Source organism: Coregonus lavaretus, assembly GCF_964263955.1.
Source record: "Coregonus lavaretus genome assembly, chromosome: 13".
Classification (NCBI taxonomy): domain Eukaryota; kingdom Metazoa; phylum Chordata; class Actinopteri; order Salmoniformes; family Salmonidae; genus Coregonus; species Coregonus lavaretus.
Genome location: NC_140000.1, coordinates 10,719,487 through 10,741,258, shown reverse-complemented (window position 1 = coordinate 10,741,258; position 21,772 = coordinate 10,719,487). Strand labels below are relative to the sequence as shown.

The 21,772-nt window shown below is 45.8% G+C and overlaps 1 protein-coding gene across 1 annotated transcript in view; it reads right to left on the bottom strand.

Moving 5' to 3' along the window:
• Window positions 1-21,772, bottom strand: part of LOC311139358 (protein capicua homolog) — a 52,859-nt gene that overhangs the window by 2,566 nt on the left and 28,521 nt on the right. The window contains exons 4-21 of the mRNA XM_084174230.1: window positions 21,517-21,666; window positions 21,179-21,350; window positions 9,492-9,603; window positions 9,131-9,313; window positions 8,853-8,991; window positions 8,514-8,692; window positions 8,210-8,348; window positions 7,765-7,862; window positions 6,633-7,596; window positions 6,370-6,509; window positions 5,983-6,143; window positions 5,266-5,456; window positions 3,740-4,273; window positions 3,316-3,653; window positions 2,965-3,122; window positions 1,979-2,130; window positions 1,671-1,805; window positions 1,331-1,501 (exon numbers count right to left, since the gene is read on the bottom strand). Coding sequence (XP_084030356.1) covers window positions 1,331-1,501; window positions 1,671-1,805; window positions 1,979-2,130; window positions 2,965-3,122; window positions 3,316-3,653; window positions 3,740-4,273; window positions 5,266-5,456; window positions 5,983-6,143; window positions 6,370-6,509; window positions 6,633-7,596; window positions 7,765-7,862; window positions 8,210-8,348; window positions 8,514-8,692; window positions 8,853-8,991; window positions 9,131-9,313; window positions 9,492-9,603; window positions 21,179-21,350; window positions 21,517-21,666 — 4,116 coding nt within the window. The remainder of the gene's footprint in view (window positions 1-1,330; window positions 1,502-1,670; window positions 1,806-1,978; window positions 2,131-2,964; window positions 3,123-3,315; window positions 3,654-3,739; window positions 4,274-5,265; window positions 5,457-5,982; window positions 6,144-6,369; window positions 6,510-6,632; window positions 7,597-7,764; window positions 7,863-8,209; window positions 8,349-8,513; window positions 8,693-8,852; window positions 8,992-9,130; window positions 9,314-9,491; window positions 9,604-21,178; window positions 21,351-21,516; window positions 21,667-21,772) is intronic.

Here is a 21,772-nt window from a genome sequence, read left to right as displayed (position 1 = left end):
CCTGTGGTAAATTCAATTGATTGGACATTTGGAAAGGCACACACCTGTCTATATAAGGTCCCACAGTTGACAGTGCATGTCAGAGCAAAAACCAAGCCATGAGATCGAAGGAATTGTCCGTAGAGCCCCGAGACAGGATTGTGTCAAGGCACAGATCTGGGGAAGGGTACCAAAACATTTCTGCAGCATTGAAGGTGCCCAAGAACACAGCGGCCTTCATCATTCTTAAATGGAAGAAGTTTGGAATCACCAAGACTCTTCCTAGAGCTGGCCGCCCGGCCAAACTGAGCAATCAGTGGAGAAGGGCCTTGGTCAGGGAGGTGACCAAGAACCCGATGGTCACTCTGACAGAGCTCCAGAGTTCCACTGTGGAGATGGGAGAACCTTCCAGAAGGACAACCATCTATGCAGCACTCCACTAATCAGGCCTTTATGGCAGAGTGGCCAGACGGAAGCCACTCCTCAGTAAAAGGCACATGACAGCCCGCTTTGTATTTGCCAAAAGGCACCTAAAGGACTCTCAGACCATGAGAAACAAGATTATCTGGTCTGATGAAACCAAGATTGAACTCTTTGGCCTGAATGCCAAGTGTCACGTTTGGAGGAAACCTGGCACCATCCCTACGGTGAAGCATGGTGGTTGCAGCATGATGCTGTGGGGATGTTTTTCAGCGGCAGGGACTGGGAGACTAGTCAGGATCGAGGGAAAGATGAACGGAGCAAAGTACAGAGAGATCCTTGATGAAAACCTGCTCCAGAGCGCTCAGGACCTCAGACTGGGGCGAAGGTTCACCTTCCAACAGGACAACGACTCTAAGCACACAGCCAAGACAACGCAAGAGCGGCTTCGGGACAAGTCTCTGAATGTCCTTGAGTGGCCCAGCCAGAGCCCGGACTTGAACCCGATCTAACATCTCTGGAGAGACCTGAAAATAGCTGTGCAGTGACGCTCCCCATCCAACCTAACAGAGCTTGAGAGGATCTGCAGAGAATAATGGGAGAAACTCCCCAAATACAGGTGTGCCAAGCTTGTAGCGTCATACCCAAGAAGACTCAAGGCTGTCAAAGGTGCTTCAACAATGTACTGAGTCTGAATACTTATGTAAACGTAATGTTTCAGTTTTTTATTTTTTATACATTTGCTAAAATTGATTAAAAAACGGTTTTTGCTTTGTCATTATGGGGTATTGTGTGTAGATTGACAACAATTTAATCAATTTTAGAATAAGGCTGTAATGTAACAAAATGTGGAAAACGTCAAGGGGTCTGAATACTTTCCGAATGCACTGCATGTAAGAATCTATATGCAAGCTTGTGTGTGTGTGCTGACCTGAGGGGAAGAAGCCGTGCTCCTGGAAGAGCTGCATGACGAGGGCCCGTCTCTGGTCCAGGGTGCGTCTCAGAGAGGAGTAGGGCACCTTGTCAAACTCCAGCTCCCCCAGGATGTCCTCTCCGTCAGCACCTGTCCCTGTCCCTGGAGGGGGACACACAGACGGGGGGGCTAACAGACACACACTCTGGTTAGTCTTTTATATAAAACATTTGTGTAAACATGGAACATATATCTTAGGATTTGGGAGAGCAGTTTTAGCAGTTAATTATACATGAATATAATTTAACTTACAACAAGGGTGTGAAATTTTTTTGTGAGTGTGTCTGTGTGTTCCTACCTGGTCGGTCGAAGGTGAAGATGTCTCCCTCACACTTGGCGGCGCTCTTGGGTGTGCTGGGCTCTGAGCTGCAGCTGGAGCGCCGTCTGCTCTTCCTCTTAGGAGACACGGGGTCCTCTGTGGACGAGTCCAGGTCTGGACAGAAGAGGGGATGAGAGAGAGTTATAGACGATTAGCAGATGCTTCTACTTCAGTGGGGCACACCGTAGCAAAATGTTTTGCAACAGAAAGACAAAATTGAGATTTGAGTTGTCTCCCTCTCCTTCAGTCCTCTCTACCTCCTCTTCCCCCCGCTCTTTCTCTCCTACCTGTGGAGTTCTTCCTCTTGCGGCGGTAGCTGCCCAGTATTGCGCGGGGGGAGGTGGCCAGGCTCTGCAGGGTGGGGGAGGGCAGCACCTCCTCTGGCCTAAACTCTGGCAGCTGAGCAAAACGCTCCTCAAAATACACCTCTGACAACACCCTGGGAGAAAGAGGGGGATGGAGACAGAGAGAGAGGAGAGAAACACATATGACTAAGGTACCTGAACCCTTTGAAGTCGATTATGTCAAGATGACTCAGGGATACTTACTAACAAACATATTTTATAAATGGATAAATGGTGTGACTATACTCAGGGATACTTACTAACAAACATATTTTATAAATGGATAAATGGTGTGACTATACTCAGGGATACTTACTAACAAACATATTTTATAAATGGATAAATGGTGTGACTATACTCAGGGATACTTACTAACAAACATATTTTATAAATGGATAAATGGTGTGACTATACTCAGGGATACTTACTAACAAACATATTTTATAAATGGATAAATGGTGTGACTATACTCAGGGATACTTACTAACAAACATTTTATAAATGGATAAATGGTGTGACTATACTCAGGGATACTTACTAACAAACATATTTTATAAATGGATAAATGGTGTGACTATACTCAGGGATACTTACTAACAAACATATTTTATAAATGGATAAATGGTGTGACTATACTCAGGGATACTCACTAACAAACATATTTTATAAATGGATAAATGGTGTGACTATACTCAGGGATACTCACTAACAAACATATTTTATAAATGGATAAATGGTGTGACTATACTCAGGGATACTCACTAACAAACATATTTTATACATTGATAAATGGTGTGACTATACTCAGGGATACTCACTAACAAACATATTTTATAAATGGATAAATGGTGTGACTATACTCAGGCATACTCACTAACAAACATATTTTATAAATGGATAGATGGCGTGTCTATACTCAGGTAACTCACTTGTCCACAGAGTCAAAGGTCCTTTTGAGTGGCGGGGGGCGGGCCTTCACCTTTTTGGGAGGAGGGGCGTCTTTGTCGCTCTGGGGAGGTGGCAGGGCAGGGTCTGTACCCAAGGGAGGGGGCAGGGGTGAGGAGGGGACGGAGTCCTTCCACCCTGACTGTATGGAGCAGAGAGGAGAACAAGTTGAATAACACAGTATGCTGGGAGGGTTTAGTTTTGGGAGACAGGGTGTAAAAGTCAGAAATGTATGTTATTTTCTATGAATGTGATCTCATTTGCTTTCTCTGATTATTGAGAAGAAAAACCAAAACCAATCCATCATCAGATAAATCTCTCCATCTCTCTCTCACCTCCTTGTTGCTGGCCTCTCTGCTGCGTGTGTCAGTGTTGTCCACAGGGCCGTGTCCCTCAGGGGGTCTGTCAGAGGAGGGGGACTCCTCAGCAGGGTGTGTGTGTTGGGAGGGGGACCCCGACTCCCCAGGACGCTCCAGTTCAAAGGGAAAACGACTGTTGGCCCCAGAGCTCTCTCTTTCTTTCTCCCTTTCCCTCTCTCTGTCCTTCTCCCTCTCCTTTCCTCGGCCTCCTCCCTCGTAGCTGCCCACTGGGATGTTGGCCACTGTGGCTTTGATTTTCTGAGGGGTCCTCGCCGGGAGCTGGGGGAGTTTGGGGGTGCCTGGTGCACTGCCTGCTGAAAGAAGAAAAAATAACATTAACGTTACCTCATATACTTGCATTTGTTAAGCATTAGAGCTTTGTTCGAGAAACAAGACTTACTGGAAGTGCGAGAAGGCAGAGGGGGGCTGCAGGGCCGCAGGGACAATGAATAGCCACTTGGGGGCGCCACTAAGCTGCTGCTCTTATTGAAGGCCTGGGCTTGCTTCTCCGTCTGTCTGTCCGCCTGTGTGAGGGTTGGCCTGTCCGTCTGTCCGTACGCCTGTAGCTCAGCCTGCGTCTCCGCTTGTCTGTCTGCTGCTTTCTCTGACTGAGAGTGAGACGTTCTGTCCGTGGGTCTCTCCCCCGCGTGCCTGTCTGTCTGTCTGTCCGACTGGGGCTGGGTGTGTGTGTGTGTGGTGGGGGCAAATGTGTGTTTGGACAGGATGTGGGAGGACAGACTGGAGGGGCTGGAGACAGTGTACACCATGCTGGGGGGTATGGTTGCCATGGAGACCACCCCGGTTGCCATGGTGACGCTGGTAGGGGGATAGATGGCGGTGACTATCTGTCCCCCTGAAGCAGAGGCTGGGGCTGGGACAGAGGGGAGGGAGGGGCAGGTAGGGGACTGGACTGGGGCCAGAAGGGGAGGCTGACCTGTAGAGAAAGAGAAAGAGAAAGAGAGAGATAGAGAAAGAGAAGAGGCAGAGGAGTTAACACCCTTCAATGGCCAGTTTCCTCTAAGCTAAAGGTTTTGTTCCTGTTCTCAAAACTGAGAGGAGTTTTCTTGTTGCTACTGTTGCAGTTCACAGGGAACTTCAAAAGTGCAATATATTTTCAAGTTTCAATGTCACATGCACAAGTACAGTGAAATGCCTTACTTGCAAGGTCTAACCCCAACACTGCAGTGATCAATAACAATGTAATACTAAAAATAACAAGGTAGAACAGAAACACACAAGATAATAAAGTAAGCAAGCAAAATTGGGTCGGAGCTTGCAAAACAGCAGCTATCCAGTACGGAGCCATCTTATTCTAGATGTACTTCAAGTGGATGCACTGACCTGTAGAGCCCTGCACGGGCATGAATTTGAAGCCTGAGCCAAACCCATGCCTGTGATGTTCAGGCCCTATCCTACCCAGGCCAAATGTAACGCACGGCTCTGCCCGAAACCCTAAATAACTTCCTCTGTTAGTAAATCCATCAGCTGCTCCTCTGTCGGTTACTCGCTCCGTGAGCGCTGCTCACTCTGCATGCGCTCTGCTCATGGCGGCTCTGGGTCTGTGAGTATCCATAGCAACAGCTCTGCTTGGGCTGCTCTGCTCAATGACGAGACATGAGAGACTCTAAACTAAAACAAAACTCAAGCAACATTCTCATTTTCTGTTAAATAATCCCCTCCTGTTTTATATTGGACGAGGTTGAAGCACTTCTGACACCATGTTATGATCTTAGTCAGATATGACTGTACTTCGCTACAGAGCACGAGCAAATGGTTCCGCTTCAAAATGTTAGTGACCAATTTAGCGATACCTGAGCCCTGCCCGTACCCTAGTTATTGATGAAAAAACAGGCCCTACCCGGCCCTAACCTGATGTATAATGTTGGGGCCCGTCGGGCTCGGGTCGGGTAGCAGGGCTCTACTGACCTGTGATGAGGGGTTGGACTAGGGTCTGTCCAGGCGGGGCTATGGCTGTAAAGCCCAGCGTTGCTAGGGGCGACGGAACATATGCAGATCCAGGGGTGGGCTGGGCCTGCTGGGGGGAGGAGGAGCCTGTTGTCGTGGAGACCAGAGGCAGGGGGGAGGGGACTCCTGGCGTGGACTGGACATAAGTGATCCTGTGAGAGGGGAGAGGTAGAGAGAGAGAGCGCGAGCGCGAGAAGGAGACCGAGGGAGTTAGAGAGTGTGAGAGGAAAGAGAGAGGGAGGGGAGGGAAATTAAGGTGAAGAGGGAAAGAGAGAAAGTGTGTATGAGTGGGAGAGAAAGAAGATGATAGATGAAACGGGCAGTGAAGGAGAGATAAAAAAAAAAAAAGGAAAATAGAACATGAACCAGAATGAAAGGAGGCGAGAGGAAACAGAGGAAGAGAGATGGAGAGAAAGAGAAACAGAAATGGTGCAGTGGGGGTCAGTGGGTGACTGAACAGTAGAGGAAACAGTAGATGAGTGTGTCTGTGTGGTGGAGCTGAGAGGCAGTGAGTGGGCGGCAGGCAGAACAGCCTGGGCCACCAGCAGCAGAACAGCATGACTAACACACAACACAAGAGCTGCACTTCTTCCAAAACCATTGTGTTATGTATTATGGTGGGGCAGCAGCGCTAACAGTGCACTGTTAGATGGAGTTGGTGTGTGTGTGTCATCCTACCTGGTTGGTGGGGGCGGCAGCAGCATAGTCTGAGACGGGGCAGAACCCGGGTGCACCACTGTGGCCATTCCCATGGTAATGGGAAAAGGGCTCCCAGGATGCCCTGCCCCACCTTGCTGGAGCTGGGATTGGACGACAGGCATGGGAGCGATCTGGAAGATCTATCAGAGAGAAAGAGAGATGGAGAAAGAGTGAGAAGATGGATATCTGTGTATTTAGTCATTCACCTGGGGTAACTACAAGTGTAATTAGTTAGATTATTATATAATTACCAAGACTATTAAGAATGGTAATGTTGGAGCTCTGATAATCCTGGAATACAGAATAAACCTGCTGAAATCTCAATGGTCTTGGTCTGGCTGACATCACCATGGTAACCCTGCTTACCTTGCTTCCTGCTTGAGCTCCATTCTGGACAGGAAGAGGTGGAGCCACGAGGGGGAACTGCTGGGCGGGGGCGGATGCCGCCCTCACTGTTGCCATGGGAACCAGCATCTTGCCCTGTAGGACCGGGGACTGGGATTGCACTGAAGGGAGAAAGAGAGAGAAGAAAAGATGGATAAGGTTAGGCCTTTTTTGCTAACAGTGTCACAGTTATCCATTTCTTACAGTTTTGGTGTACGATTCTCTCTCATTCTTTCCCCACTCACCTCTGGATCCCGGGCTGACCACTCCCACGGCTGGGCTGGAGGCGTATCCCATCAGCGAGCCTGGCCCCGCCTGCTTCCCATTGGCTATGGACATGTGGGTGGGCGGAGCTGTGGGCAGGTTGAAGATACTGTTTGGCAGGTTGTGCAGCTGAGGGGAGGGGCTCTTGGGGTTAGAGCTGGCTGATAGGGTGGGCAGGATGTATTGGACCTGTGTGATGGCTTTGCCCCCGGGGGATGCCAGAGAGGACGAGGAGAGGAACTGGGGCTGGAGCAAGGAGAGGGGCAGGGGGCCGTTGGTGTGGTTGTGTGTGGGGGCAGAGACCGGGGCGGTAGGGGGCAGCTGGTGGTGGGAGGACGGCTGGGGGGAGGGACTGATGAGCTGGACGGTGGGCTGGCTGTGCCCCGGGAACACCAAGCTGGTCACTAGCCCCCCTGGCCCCGCCCCTGCACCTATGGGATTATGTGAGGATGAGGAGTAGTACCCACCCCCTCCGCTTCCTGCTCCGGAGCCAATCAGAAGCTGCGCCTGCTGCGATGGGAGGGACCTCCTGTCTGGCGGGTGAGGAATGGATGAAGCTGCTCCGTCTCGGGGTTTACTAGCGATAGGGACTGGCGTGCTCACGACCGGACGAACCACGTTGGTTACCACTGTAGAGGCCACTCTGACAGCCCCCAAGCCCAGGAGAGGAGACAGGCCAAGGGGGGCAAGGGCAGAAGGAACTGGGCCTCCGGGGCTGGAGATGACAGAGTGGCCTGAGGAGGACAGGGAAAGAGAGAGAGGTGCCACTCCTCCTCCTCCATCACCTCCTCCTCCCTCTATTCCTCTCTTCCTCCTGCGGTCTGAGAGCCCCCCTCCTCCTCTCCCCTCGTCGTAGCGTTTGGAAGGGTAGGAGGAGAGAGAGATGGAGCGTCCGTGGGGGGTGGGGTGGGAGGAGGAAGAGCAGATCACTGGAGCAAAGACACGCTGCAGAGACGGAAAAAGAGAAACAACAACTAAATGTCTGTAGCAGGGTTAAAAGCAGAAGGACTTTAAAACATGATCCACTTCTCTAAATAATGGTACTGTATCAACAACATGATCAGTCAGACAACTGTAACTCAATCTACCCTTGATAAAGGAAGAGACTGTTACCTTGCGATCGCTCTCGTTCCCAGAGGCGTTGTCACTGTCGCTGTCTGTCACTCTCTCCTTACACTTTAGGTCTATGGAGCTGGCAGGGTACGGGTCCTCTGTAGGGGAAAGGAGAGTGAGGGTTGGCATGGTTTATGTGCACAAACACCCATATCTAACTTCTTCTGACAGTATATTGTACACGTAATATGTATGTCTGGGAATCGTTTGTGTATAATTTCCTGCGACCAGATTGCCCTTCGAGGACAATAAAGATCTATTGAATTGAATTTCTGAGTTATTGCTCAAACTGTCCAATTAAGATGATGTCATTATGGGAAAAGAGCCCCCAGTAGTATTGTGTTTCCCAGCAGTTTAATGTTTTGGACCTTTACAGGGGTTACTCCAAAATAAGCGTATAACTGTTGCGTTGCTGAAATTATGTCACAGCAGTTTAGTTTCTCACCGATGACGTCGTCGTCTCCCTCCTCCTCACAGATGACCATGCGTTCCTCATCACTGGTCATGTCCTCACTGACCCCCCTCTGAGACCGGGACAGGGTCTGGGCACTCCCCGAAAACTGGCCCCCACCATCCCCACACATCTGACACAGGAGAGGTGGGAAGAAGAGAGGTGGAGGACAGGGAGACAGATATAAAGACAAGAAAGTGATGGATAAGAGGGACGAGTCAGAACTGACATACCAAACTAAGAAATCATTGGGGTAAAGCGGCTGTGGTGAAAACAACATTATATAGCAGTGCCTTACCTGTGCCAGTTCGGCCAGGGCCTGTGTGTTGCCCCTCTCACTCCTCTCCAGGCTGTGCATGGCACTCTGGGAGAAGGCTCGGGGGCGGGATAGCTGACCTACATGCCCCTCCCCTGGGTTCCGCTCAGACACACCCACCAGGCCAGGCCCCACCCCTTTCAGCTCCACACCATGGGGCTCTGAGAGAGAGAAAGTAAGGGGGAGAGTGAGACAGTGGTGAGACTGAGACAGTGGTGACAGAGCTCAGAGGAAACCTTGGCAATCAATGAACATTTATCTTCCTTTCCGTTATCTGGTTCTCTCTTATTTGGGTGTATTGAGCAGCAGTGTGTGACTTACCAGTGGTCTCAGACATGCTCCTCTCTCTAATGTCTTTGCCACCCGGCCCCGGGAGCCCTCGGCCATCAGAACTAGACTTCTTCCTATCTTTGTTGCACCACTTCCAGTCTGGGTGGGCCTTAAAGTGGGCCTCCTTCACCTGAGAAAGAGGGAAATAGAGAGATAGAGAAGATGAGCCAACAAAATACATTTCTTCATTTTTGGGCTGCTTAGTCTTCGATGCTCAGACCAGACTAAACCATTGCACTAAATTGGTGTGTGTGTGTGTTTGCGTATACCTGGAAGGCGAGGTCATGGTACTTCTGCTTCTCTTTGGGCCCCAGGGCATACCACCACTCGCCCAGGATCTTGCTAACCGTGCGGTTGTCCTGGTTGGGGTGCCTCTGGTGCACCAGCGCTCGGTGACGCTTACTGAAGATCATGAACGCGTTCATCGGCCGCCTGATGTGGTCCTTCTCCCTCTGAGAGGGAGGAAAGAATGATTAGATGAGAGGGTGAGAGAAAGAGAGAGTTCCTTGCCAGGGCTGCTCTCATCTTTTAGCAATGTGATTAAATGAGTGAGGGAATGGAATGCATGACAAGGTGAGAGATGAATTGAGAAAATGAGTGAGTGAGAGACAGGTGAGAGGTTGAGGTTACCTTGCCAGGGCTGATCTTGTCCCCATCTTTGGGCAGGGCGCTGAGGGACTGAGTGCGTCTCTTCACAGGAGTTACAGACAGGGGCGGCTCAGGAAGAACACTGGGGAAGAATCTGAGAGAGAGACAGGAGGAGACAGAACCATGACAACATCAGACATCTCTGACCTAAACCATATATATCTCACTCACCATCATACCTCTGTAGCAAACATGGGAACAAATTGAAAAACAGACAAAAACAACTCTCTAGGCAGTATAGGTTTTAGGAGAGAGATTTACATAAAAACGGTCATTCTCATTCACACACAAAGGGCAGGGAAGGTGGCTCATCTCCCCAGAGACAGTTCAGTGGATTCAGCTGACAGCTCATACCGGAAAATGGACAGCAGCAGCCTGGCCACAGCCATTCTTTTTATTTATTTTTTGATGTTTTATTGTTAAACACACCGGATAGGTGCAGTGAAATGTGTTGTTTTACAGGGTCAGCCATAGTAGTACAGCACCCCTGGAGCGAATAAAGGTTAAGTGCCTTGCTCAACGGCACATCGAAAGATCTTTCACCTTGTCGGCTCAGGTATTCAAACCAGCAACCTTTGGGTTACTGGCCCAACACTCTAACCGCTAGGCTACCTGTATATTCATATAGCTTATATTCATATTGCCATTCATATAGCTAGTAAGAAAGCACAGAGACGGAATGCTTGTTCCTCACCTCTTTGTTCAAATAACATGCTGCTCTACATGTACGAGTATACTAAAACATCACAGTGGACGTGTGGAGCCACTCAACACACAGGTTGATTTTGTGTGTCTACTAGGGCTGTCCCTGACAACAAAAACATCTTGGCAGACCGAAAGTCTGTTCTTTCGACCAATCGATTGGTCGAAATTGTAAAATGTTTTTATATAAAATCAACTACAGTACCTTGCAAAAGTATTCATCCCCCTTGGCGTTTATCCTATTTTTCCTAAATTGATTTTTATTTGGATTTCATGTAATGGACATACACAAAATAGTCCAAATTGGTGAAGTGAAATGAAAAATAATAACTAGTTTAAAAAAAATCTGAAATAATTCATAACGGAAAAGTGGTGCGTGCATACAGTGAGGGAAAAAAGTATTTGATCCCCTGCTGATTTTGTACATTTGCCCACTGACAAAGAAATGATCAGTCTATAATTTTAAATGGTAGGTTTATTTGAACAGTGAGAGACAGAATAACAACTAAAAAAATCCAGAAAAACGCATGTCAAAAATTTTATAAATTGATTTGCATTTTAATGAGGGAAATAAGTATTTGACCCCTCTGCAAAACATGACTTAGTACTTGTTGGCAAAACCCTTGTTGGCAATCACAGAGGTCAGACGTTTCTTGTAGTTGGCCACCAGGTTTGCACACATCTCAGGAGGGATTTTGTCCCACTCCTCTTTGCAGATGTTCTCCAAGTCATTAAGGTTTCGAGGCTGACGTTTGGCAACTCAAACCTTCGGCTCCCTCCACAGATTTTCTATGGGATTAAGGTTTGGAGACTGGCTAGGCCACTCCAGGACCTTAATGTGCTTCTTCTTGAGCCACTCCTTTGTTGCCTTGGCCGTGTGTTTTGGGTCATTGTCATGCTGGAATACCCATCCACGACCCATTTTCAGTGCCCTGGCTGAGGGAAGGAGGTTCTCACCCAAGATTTGACGGTACATGGCCCCATCCATCGTCCCTTTGATGTGGTGAAGTTGTCCTGTCCCCTTAGCAGAAAAACACCCCCAAAGCATAATGTTTCCACCTCCATGTTTGACGGTGGGGATGGTGTTCTTAGGGTCATAACTATAGGCAGCATTCCTCCTCCTCCAAACACAGCGAGTTGAGTTGATGCCAAAGAGCTCCATTTTGGTCTCATCTGACCACAACACTTTCACCCAGTTCTCCTCTGAATCATTCAGATGTTCATTGGCAAACTTCAGACGGGCATGTACAGTGGGGAGAACAAGAATTTGATACACTGCTGATTTTGCAGGTTTTCCTACTTACAAAGCATGTAGAGGTCTGTAATTTTTATCATAGGTACACTTCAACTGTGAGAGATGGAATCTAAAACAAAAATCCAGAAAATCACATTCTATGATTTTTAAGTAATTAATTTGCATTTTATTGCATGACATAAGTATTTGATCACCTACCAAACAGTAAGAATTCCAGCTCTCACATACCTGTTAGTTTTTCTTTAAGAAGCCCTCCTGTTCTCCACTCATTACCTGTATTAACTGCACCAGTTTGAACTCGTTACCTGTATAAAAGACACCTGTCCACACACTCAATCAAACAGACTCGGTCTGGGGCTCCATGCAAGATCTCACCTCGTGGGGCATCAATGATCATGAGGAAGGTGAGGGATCAGCCCAGAACTACACGGCAGGACCTGGTCAATGACCTGAAGAGAGCTGGGACCACAGTCTCAAAGAAAACCATTAGTAACACACTACGCCGTCATGGATTAAAATCCTGCAGCGCATGCAAGGTCCCCCTGCTCAAGCCAGCGCATGTCCAGGCCAGTCTGAAGTTTGCCAATGACCATCTGGATGATCCAGAGGAGGAATGGGAGAAGGTCATGTGGTCTGATGAGACAAAAATAGAGCTTTTTGGTCTAAACTCCACTCGCCGTGTTTGGAGGAAGAAGAAGGATGAGTACAACCCCAAGAACACCATCCCAACCGTGAAGCATGGAGGTGGAAACATAATTCTTTGGGGATGCTTTTCTGCAAAGGGGACAGGACGACTGCACCGTATTGAGGGGAGGATGGATGGGGCCATGTATCGCGAGATCTTGGCCAACAACCTCCTTCCCTCAGTAAGAGCATTGAAGATGGGTTGTGGCTGGGTCTTCCAGCATGACAACGACCCGAAACACACAGCCAGGGCAACTAAGGAGTGGCTCCGTAAGAAGCATCTCAAGGTCCTGGAGTGGCCTAGCCAGTCTCCAGACCTGAACTCAATAGAAAATCTTTGGAGGGAGCTGAAAGTCTGTATTGCCCAGTGACAGCCCCGAAACCTGAAGGATCTGGAGAAGTTCTGTATGGAGGAGTGGGCCAAAATCCCTGCTGCAGTGTGTGCAAACCTGGTCAAGACCTACAGGAAACGTATGATCTCTGTAATTGCAAACAAAGGTTTCTGTACCAAATATTAAGTTCTGCTTTTCTGATGTATCAAATACTTATGTCATGCAATAAAATGCAAATTAATTACTTAAAATGCAAATTAATTACTTCTGGATTTTTGTTTTAGATTCCGTCTCTCACAGTTGAAGTGTACCTATGATCAAAATTACAAATGTCTACATGCTTTGTAAGTAGGAAAACCTGCAAAATCGTCAGTGTATCAAATACTTGTTCTCCCCACTGTATATGTGCTTTCTTGAGCAGGGGGACCTTGCGGGCGCTGCAGGATTTCAGTCCTTCACGGCGTAGTGTGTTACCAATTGTTTTCTTGGTGACTATGGTCCCAGCTGCCTTGAGATCATTGACAAGATCCTCCCATGTAGTTCTGGGCTGATTCCTCACCGTTCTCATGATCATTGCAACTCCACGAGGTGAGATCTTGCATGGAGCCCCAGGCAGAGGGAGATTGACAGTTCTTTTGTGTTTCTTCCATTTGCGAATAATTGCACCAACTGTTGTCACCTTCTCAAACAAGCTGCTTGCCGATGGTCTTGTAGCCCATTCCAGCCTTGTGTAGGTCTACAATCTTGTCCCTGACATCCTTGGAGAGCTCTTTGGTCTTGGCCATGGTGGAGAGTTTGGAATCTGATTGATTGATTGCTTCTGTGGACAGGTGTCTTTTATACAGGTAACAAGCTGAGATTAGGAGCACTCCCTTTAAGAGTGTGCTCCTAATCTCAGTTCGTTACCTGTATAAAAGACACTTGGGAGCCAGACATCTTTCTGATTGAGAGGGGGTCAAATACTTATTTCCCTCATTAAAATGCAAATCAATTTATGACATGCGTTCAAATAAACCTACCATTAAAATTATAGACTGATCATTTCTTTGTCAGTGGGCAAACGTACAAAATCAGCAGGGGATCAAATACTTTTTTCCCTCACTGTATGTATTCACCTTTGCTATGAAGCCCCTAAATAAGATCTGGTGCAACCAATTACTTTCAGAAGTCACATAATTAGTTAAATAAAGTCCACCTGTGTGCAATCTAAGTGTCACATGATCTCAGTAAATATACAACTGTTCTGAAAGGCCCCAGAGTCTGCAACACCACCAAGCAAGCAGCACCATGAAGACCAAGGAGCTCTCCAACCAGGTCAGGGACAAAGTTGTGGAGAAGTATAGATCAGGGTTGGGTTATAAAAAAATATCTGAAACTTTGAACATCCCACAGAGCACCATTAAATCCATTATTAAAAAATGGAAAGAATATGGCACAACAAACCAGCCAAGAGAGGGCCGCCAACCAAAACTCACGGACCAGGCAAGGAGGGCATTAATCAGAGAGGCAACAGAGACCAAAGATAACCCTGAAGGAGCTGCAAAGCTCCACAGCGGAGATTGGAGTATCTGTCCATAGGACCACTTTAAGCCGTACACTCCACAAAGCTGGGCTTTACGGAAGAGTGGCCAGAAAAAAGCCATTGCTTAAAGAAAAAAATAAGCAAACACGTGTGGTGTTCGCCAAAAGGCATGTGGGAGACTCCCCAAACATATGGAAGAAGGTACTCTGGTCAGATGAGACTAAAATTGAGCTTTTTGCCATCAAGGAAAATGCTATGTCTGGCGCAAACCCAACACCTCTCATCACCCCGAGAACACCATCCCCATGGTGGTGGCAGCATCACGCTGTGGGGATGTTTTTCATCAGCAGGGACTGGGAAACTGGTCAGAATTGAAGGAATGATGGATGGCGCTAAATACAGGGAAATTCTTGAGAGAAACCTGTTTGTCTTCCAGAGATTTGAGACTGGGACGGAGGTTCACCTTCCAGCAGGACAATGACCCTAAGCATACTGCTAAAGCAACACTTGAGTGGTTTAAGGGAAAACATTTAAATATATTGGAATGGCCTAGTCAAAGCCCAGACCTCAATCCAATTGAGAATCTGTGGTATGACTTAAAGATTGCTGTACACCAGCGGAACCTATCCAAATTGAAGGAGCTGGAGCAGTTTTGCCTTGAAGAATGGGCAAAGATCCCAGTGGCTAGATGTGCCAAGCTTATAGAGACATACCCCAAGAGACTTGCAGCTGTAATTGCTGCAAAAGGTGGCTCTACAAAGTATTGACTTTGGGGGGGTGAATAGTTAAGTACGCTCAAGTTCTGTTTTTTTGTCTTATTTCTTCTTTGTTTCACAAGAAAAAATATTTTGCATCTTCAAAGTGGTAGGAATGTTGTGTAAATCAAATGATACTAACCCCCAAAAAATCCATTTTAATTCCAGGTTGTAAGGCAACAACTTAGTAAAAATGCCAAGAGGGGTGAATACTTTCGTAATTGAGCTTGTCTGATGCTTGATGTGGATGTCAGTTCAGAGGGGTTTGGTTAAATGCGGAAGACACATTTCAGTTGAATGCATTCAGTTGTACAACTGACTAGGTATCCCCCTTTCCCTTTAAGCGCACTGTTTGGTTAAATATGACACAAATGACTTGAGGGAGCCAGAGATCAAGATAACCAGAAGACAAAAAACTTTACCATCCTCCTGCCACTCCTACCAAACAAGCCATTTGCCACACGGGCCTGCCATCATTCACGGGCCTGCCATCATTCACTTACTGTGTGTTTACAGGCAGTGCAACTAAAGTTGGCTAGTTTGCTAGCTAGCTACTTCCAGACACAAATGAGAGAACACCTCACTCTGACCATTTTACTCGTGGTAGCAGAGCTGATTAGGCTGTTTACATGTTACGTAGAGCATTCTTGACTAACTGTTAAATTTTTTTGCCTATGTTTACTGACACCCATCATATTCAGTGGGTTTTGCACATTCATAAATTCATCAGTTGTTCTGCACTCTGGCACACTCAGACTAGAGTGCTCTGAAATCAGAGTAGCTAGATAGCCAGAGTGAATTTGTGAACGCAAGAGATATGCTAACAGTCATTCAAGACACCTGCATCTCTAGCTGTGTATAGCCACTGAAAAACTATATGAGGGGAAAAAGTCAGTCAGTCACTCACCCACTCCTCCAATGGCATGACATCCTCCTAGCAGCTAGCTAGCTAATGTTAGGTTCGGTGTTTTTAGCTTGCTACATAAATAGATACACTAGCCTATAAGCCACGTTATGACTGACTTGTGATCATTGCCCTTGCTAGTTTGATTGTATTGACATTCCCAGCGTTAGTTACATTAGTCCGTTTTTGTCCAGAATATTAAGTCATTGAAACTGAAACAGTGCATCCCGAATGGAGGCAGCAAACAATGTACCATTGTATTGCTGAATTATATTAATCATGCATTGAACTGCATCCATCTATTCTGCCAACAATGCCTTAGTGTATGTCATGGAATGTTGAGTCAAATATAACCTATTTTTAAAACCTCTTCTAAAGTTGGTTTTGTAGCATAAACTGGGAATTTGATATTTTTTTAGTGATATTATGATCGTCTGTTTGTTGTATATCTGCAAAGTAATTAAAATGCTGTCAGTTCCACTTTAAACTTTAGGTCACCAGTTACTTTGTGTGCTAAACGTGAAATGCTTTTGGCAATGGGAATTAATAGTTGTACAGTGGGGAAAAAAAGTATTTAGTCAGCCACCAATTGTGCAAGTTCTCCCACTTAAAAAGATGAGAGAGGCCTGTAATTGTCATCATAGGTACACGTCAACTATGACAGACAAAATGAGAAGAAAAAAATCCAGAAAATCACATTGTAGGATTTTTAATGAATTTATTTGCAAATTATGGTGGAAAATAAGTATTTGGTCAATAACAAAAGTTTCTCAATACTTTGTTATATACCCTTTGTTGGCAATGACACAGGTCAAACGTTTTCTGTAAGTCTTCACAAGGTTTTCACACACTGTTGCTGGTATTTTGGCCCATTCCTCCATGCAGATCTCCTCTAGAACAGTGATGTTTTGGGGCTGTCGCTGGGCAACACAGACTTTCAACTCCCTCCAAAGATTTTCTATGGGGTTGAGATCTGGAGACTGGCTAGGCCACTCCAGGACCTTGAAATGCTTCTTACGAAGCCACTCCTTTGTTGCCCGGGCGGTGTGTTTGGGATCATTGTCATGCTGAAAGACCCAGCCACGTTTCATCTTCAATGCCCTTGCTGATGGAAGGAGGTTTTCACTCAAAATCTCACGATACATGGCCCCATTCATTCTTTCCTTTACACAGATCAGTCGTCCTGGTCCCTTTGCAGAAAAACAGCCCCAAAGCATGATGTTTCCACCCCCATGCTTCACAGTAGGTATGGTTTTCTTTGGATGCAACTCAGCATTCTTTGTCCTCCAAACACGACGAGTTGAGTTTTTACCAAAAAGTTATATTTTGGTTTCATCTGACATTCTCCCAATCCTCTTCTGGATCATCCAAATGCACTCTAGCAAACTTCAGACGGGCCTGGACATGTACTGGCTTAAGCAGGGGGACACGTCTGGCACTGCAGGATTTGAGTCCCTGGCGGCGTAGTGTGTTACTGATGGTAGGCTTTGTTACTTTGGTCCCAGCTCTCTGCAGGTCATTCACCAGGTCCCCCCGTGTGGTTCTGGGATTTTTGCTCACCGTTCTTGTGATCATTTTGACCCCACGGGGTGAGATCTTGCGTGGAGCCCCAGATCGAGGGAGATTATCAGTGGTCTTGTATGTCTTCCATTTCCTAATAATTGCTCCCACAGTTGATTTCTTCAAACCAAGCTGCTTACCTATTGCAGATTCAGTCTTCCCAGCCTGGTGCAGGTCTACAATTTTGTTTATGGTGTCCTTTGACAGCTCTTTGGTCTTGGCCATAGTGGAGTTTGGAGTGTGACTGTTTGAGGTTGTGGACAGGTGTCTTTTATACTGATAACAAGTTCAAACAGGTGCCATTAATACAGGTAACGAGTGGAGGACAGAGGAGCCTCTTAAAGAAGAAGTTACAGGTCTGTGAGAGCCAGAAATCTTGCTTGTTTGTAGGTGACCAAATACTTATTTTCCACCATAATTTGCAAATAAATTCAATAAAAATCCTACAATGTGATTTTCTGGATTTTTTTTCTCAATTTGTCTGTCATAGTTGACGTGTACCTATGATGAAAATTACAGGCCTCTCTCATCTTTTTAAGTGGGAGAACTTGCACAATTGGTGGCTGACTAAATACTTTCCCCTCCCCACTGTACATTTCGATTGGAAAATGCTTAATGGTTGTGTTTTTGTATTCTATGATTGGGACCTACTGGCTTAATATGTCTGAGTTTATGGACTGCTTATCCTTTAACATCATGCTGTGTGTGACTGTTGTCTTTCCATCGGACCTATGCAGTGGTATAGTGGTGCCTGGAGATGTGGGTATACTCTAATTTTGCCAGAAAGTTCCCAAACAGCCTGCCCAGAGAAGGAAAGGCACCCTGAGTGAAAAATCCTATGTTTTCCTATGGTTTCTTTATGCGTTTTCCTATAGATTTTTACTCTAAAAAAATCACACTTATTGTTTTTATAGAAAAAGGACTAACAAATGATGGTCTAAGTCCACAACAATGCTTAAACCACATCAATCTGATTGGGTGGGCCTGTCAGGGCCTGGTTCCCCATTGGGTGGGCCTCTGTCCACCCAGGCCCATCCATGTCTTCGCCCCTGATGCAAACAGTGCATGATGACATTTGCGCATCACAAATAGCCTACTAACCAACACTTCGGACTAAACTTTTTCAATACCTGGTTTGCATATCCATTGTTGCCTTAGTTAGCATTTACTTGTAGATATCATACGTTGAAACGTCTTTCCTACCCTACCAGCTACCGATGTAATTCTTCTCTGAGCTGCTCCATGCCAAAAGCATTTGAGAGCTGCACACTCTTGCTGCCTGCAGATGATATTCCGTTGAAACTTTTTTTTCTTTTTTTTCTGGGGGTAGATCAGCTTAATATTGCAGATAGATTGTAACTTCTATCAATGTAATTGTCTGCATCACTTCCAATCCCCCATGTTTTTTATATATATACTCCCCTTTATTACTTTTCAACCCCGCCATCCTTTCCCTAATTGGGGTAAATTAGTGAACAACAATGCTACTTCCAGCCTATACTTACCATCTACACCTTATGGACACAGTCAATTTTACAATAATTATATTTTATTTGTTTTTGCTCCTGAACTTCTTCTACTCTCAACCTCTCCGATCATTTTCATGATGTCCATCCGGTTAGCTTCTATATGCCATATCTTTCTAACTGTGCTCTTTCCCAAAAGCTCCCAACATACAACCTATACGTCCTCCTGAGTGGCGCAGTGGTCTAAGGCACGGCATCGCAGTGCTAGCTGTGCCACTAGAGATCCTGGTTTGAATCCAGGCTGTGTAGGGATGTAGCTCAGTTGGTAGAGCATGGCATTTGCAACGCCAGGGTTGTGGGTTCGATTCCAGTATGAAAAATAAATTAAAATGTATGCACTCTCTAACCGTAAGTCGCTCTGGATAAGAGCATCTGCTAAATATGTAAAATGTAAATATACTTATTATGGACACAGTATGCTTACATTATTAGTTATCTTGTTATTATTTGTTGTTATTTGTTATTAGTGCCATCCTTCAACTCCATTCAATACCTCCCATCTATCTCTTAACACCATCCATATAGGATTTCTATTTGCCATATATATTTCAACCGTACTGTGATGTTTTACAAAAGTTCTGAACCTTTCTATTCTCATTGCTTCTACAGATTGTGAATTAAAAATAAACATTTTTGCTAAAAGTATTATTATATTATTGATCGATTGACTAGGACTTTTCAGATCACCCAGTAATGCTAACTGCAAGGTTAGCTCCAGGTAAATATTACAATCCTTTAGCCATTCCTGGACATGTGTCCAAAAACAAGCTACAAATGGACAGAACCAAAACAAATGATCTAATGATTCTGTCTCTTCACAGCAAAATCTCTTCCGTTGAAACTTGGCTATGTGCGCTGCGCGCATGTGAATATATTTCACGTGCTTTACGATTGTGTAGGCAACTTTGTGAATGATTTCTCTATTGTACTACATCATTGATAAATCGCATACCTCCACTACACTACTTTGATTCGCATCAGTAGGGTTGAAGAAGTGCGTATAAGCAAAGCCAACTGAAAAAAAAGTGGGTATACGGCTTATACCTGCGTATACCCTCCACTACACCACTGGCCCTTTGTGTTTTACAAAAAGTGCACTCCTACATGAGTGCGCTGGTATTACGGTTGCTGTCCTTTCAGAATCACAAACCTGTCACACACTGAAGGCATATAGGTTCCCCACTGCGCAAACATGTCTATAATAGATATAAAGGCTGTTAAGATAATGTTTCAAGAAAGGAGTGTATATATTTGGCCTGGCGAAACGGTTTTATGCACTGACTGAATGGAAGCTGACAATTATGAGTTTTTTTACTTCGGGAAGAAATTATGAGTCCTCACTGTCCAAGACAGAGTCAAGACTGAGTACAAATGTATCCTACGCCTAGACAAGACCGAAACACTCAATATGTGGTCTCGAGACCAGACTCGAGACCGGTCTAGAATACTACAACTATGTAAAAATAGCCTACATAAAGCCAACAAATAAAAACAATGCAACCAGCAGGTAGAAAATATCCTGTCTGCAACGAACTTTAAACATTGTATCAACTATCAACTTGGGTCAGCCCGAAGCTCATGCTAACAAAGTTGCAACATTATATAAAATATTCTGGGCCCTCAGAGTTTCGCTCCAGTGTGCTCGGGACAGACAAAGCTGTAGAGCTCATCAGGTAAGCCAATCATAAATACTATCAGATCCCCAAATGGGCACATTTATGCCTACATTTGCACACAGGCAAGGTAGCCTATAGGCCTATTTCTATGCGTAATCAGGTGCACGTCCTTACTCAACATTGACAGTAGCGCTCCAAACAAAAGACAATGACTAAATTGACAAAACACATAAATGGAATGAAATAAACCTAAACTTGTTTCGCACAAGTGTAGTATAGGTAAACAACGTGTCCACTCTGACAATGAGAACGGTAAAAGACTGGAATAATAATATATTGAATGCAATAACAGAAATTACCGTAACCAAACAAACATTATGGATTAGAAATAATTGGAATTAACGGTAAATGTGCTACTGGTGATATATGTAATGGGGAATTGATAGACACTAACAATCAAACACAAACAATTCTCACAATGTAGTTATGAAACAATGAAGGTGCACAAATTGGCGGGAGAGCGCGCATTCTGGAGAGACCTGCATTATGCATTTTAGCCACACTCCCCTTCTTCTTGGACGGTGCCATACTCCGCAATGGATTAGTCTCGGCCTCCGCAATGGATTAGTTCACTGAGATGGGCGCGAATCAGACAGGTGTCTGAGATGTCGTGTTTTTTTTGCTACTGCTCGACCAAAAAAAATATTGGTCGACCAACAGCCTAACGACCAAACAATCGACCAGTCGACTAACTGGGGGTCAGCCTTCATCATGCAATCATGCATGCAGTCACGCACGCACACAAACACTTACGGGTCATCCACGTCACTCTCAGTCTCACTGTCTGGCCTCTCTCTTTCGGTCTCTCTCTCCCTCTCTGGGGCCAGGTCGTCCGTGGAGGGAGTAGGCCGTGCTGTGGGTCCTCTCTCCAGGGTGGGGGGGCCCTCGTTGGCCTCCTGTAGCAGCACTGCACCCCCCTGAGACTCTGAGAAAGACAGGAAAAGAGGGCATTTTCGCAATGATTATAATGGTTCAAATCTCTGATATACCAATGTTTGTGTTATGTAATGCATTATGTTTCAAGTGTTTGAAATCATGGTAGAAATGGTAATCGCGATGGGATTTGGGGTAGAATTTCAACGAAAACCTACCTGTCTTCAGACTGGCAGCTTGGGGGTGATTGATTGGTTGTTGGCCCTCACCAGACTGAGTAGAGGCATCTGATTGGGTTGGTGCCAGGAAAGGGACCAATGAATGCCAGGGAAACACAGGAACTGACCGGGGTTCCACGTTGGTCCAGACTGCAAAAAAAATACAAAGAAATGGTTAGACCTACTCCTTTCATTCAGTGTAATCCAGTCAGTGAAGATTATTTTTGAGCAACGGTTTATGGACTCACAATATGTC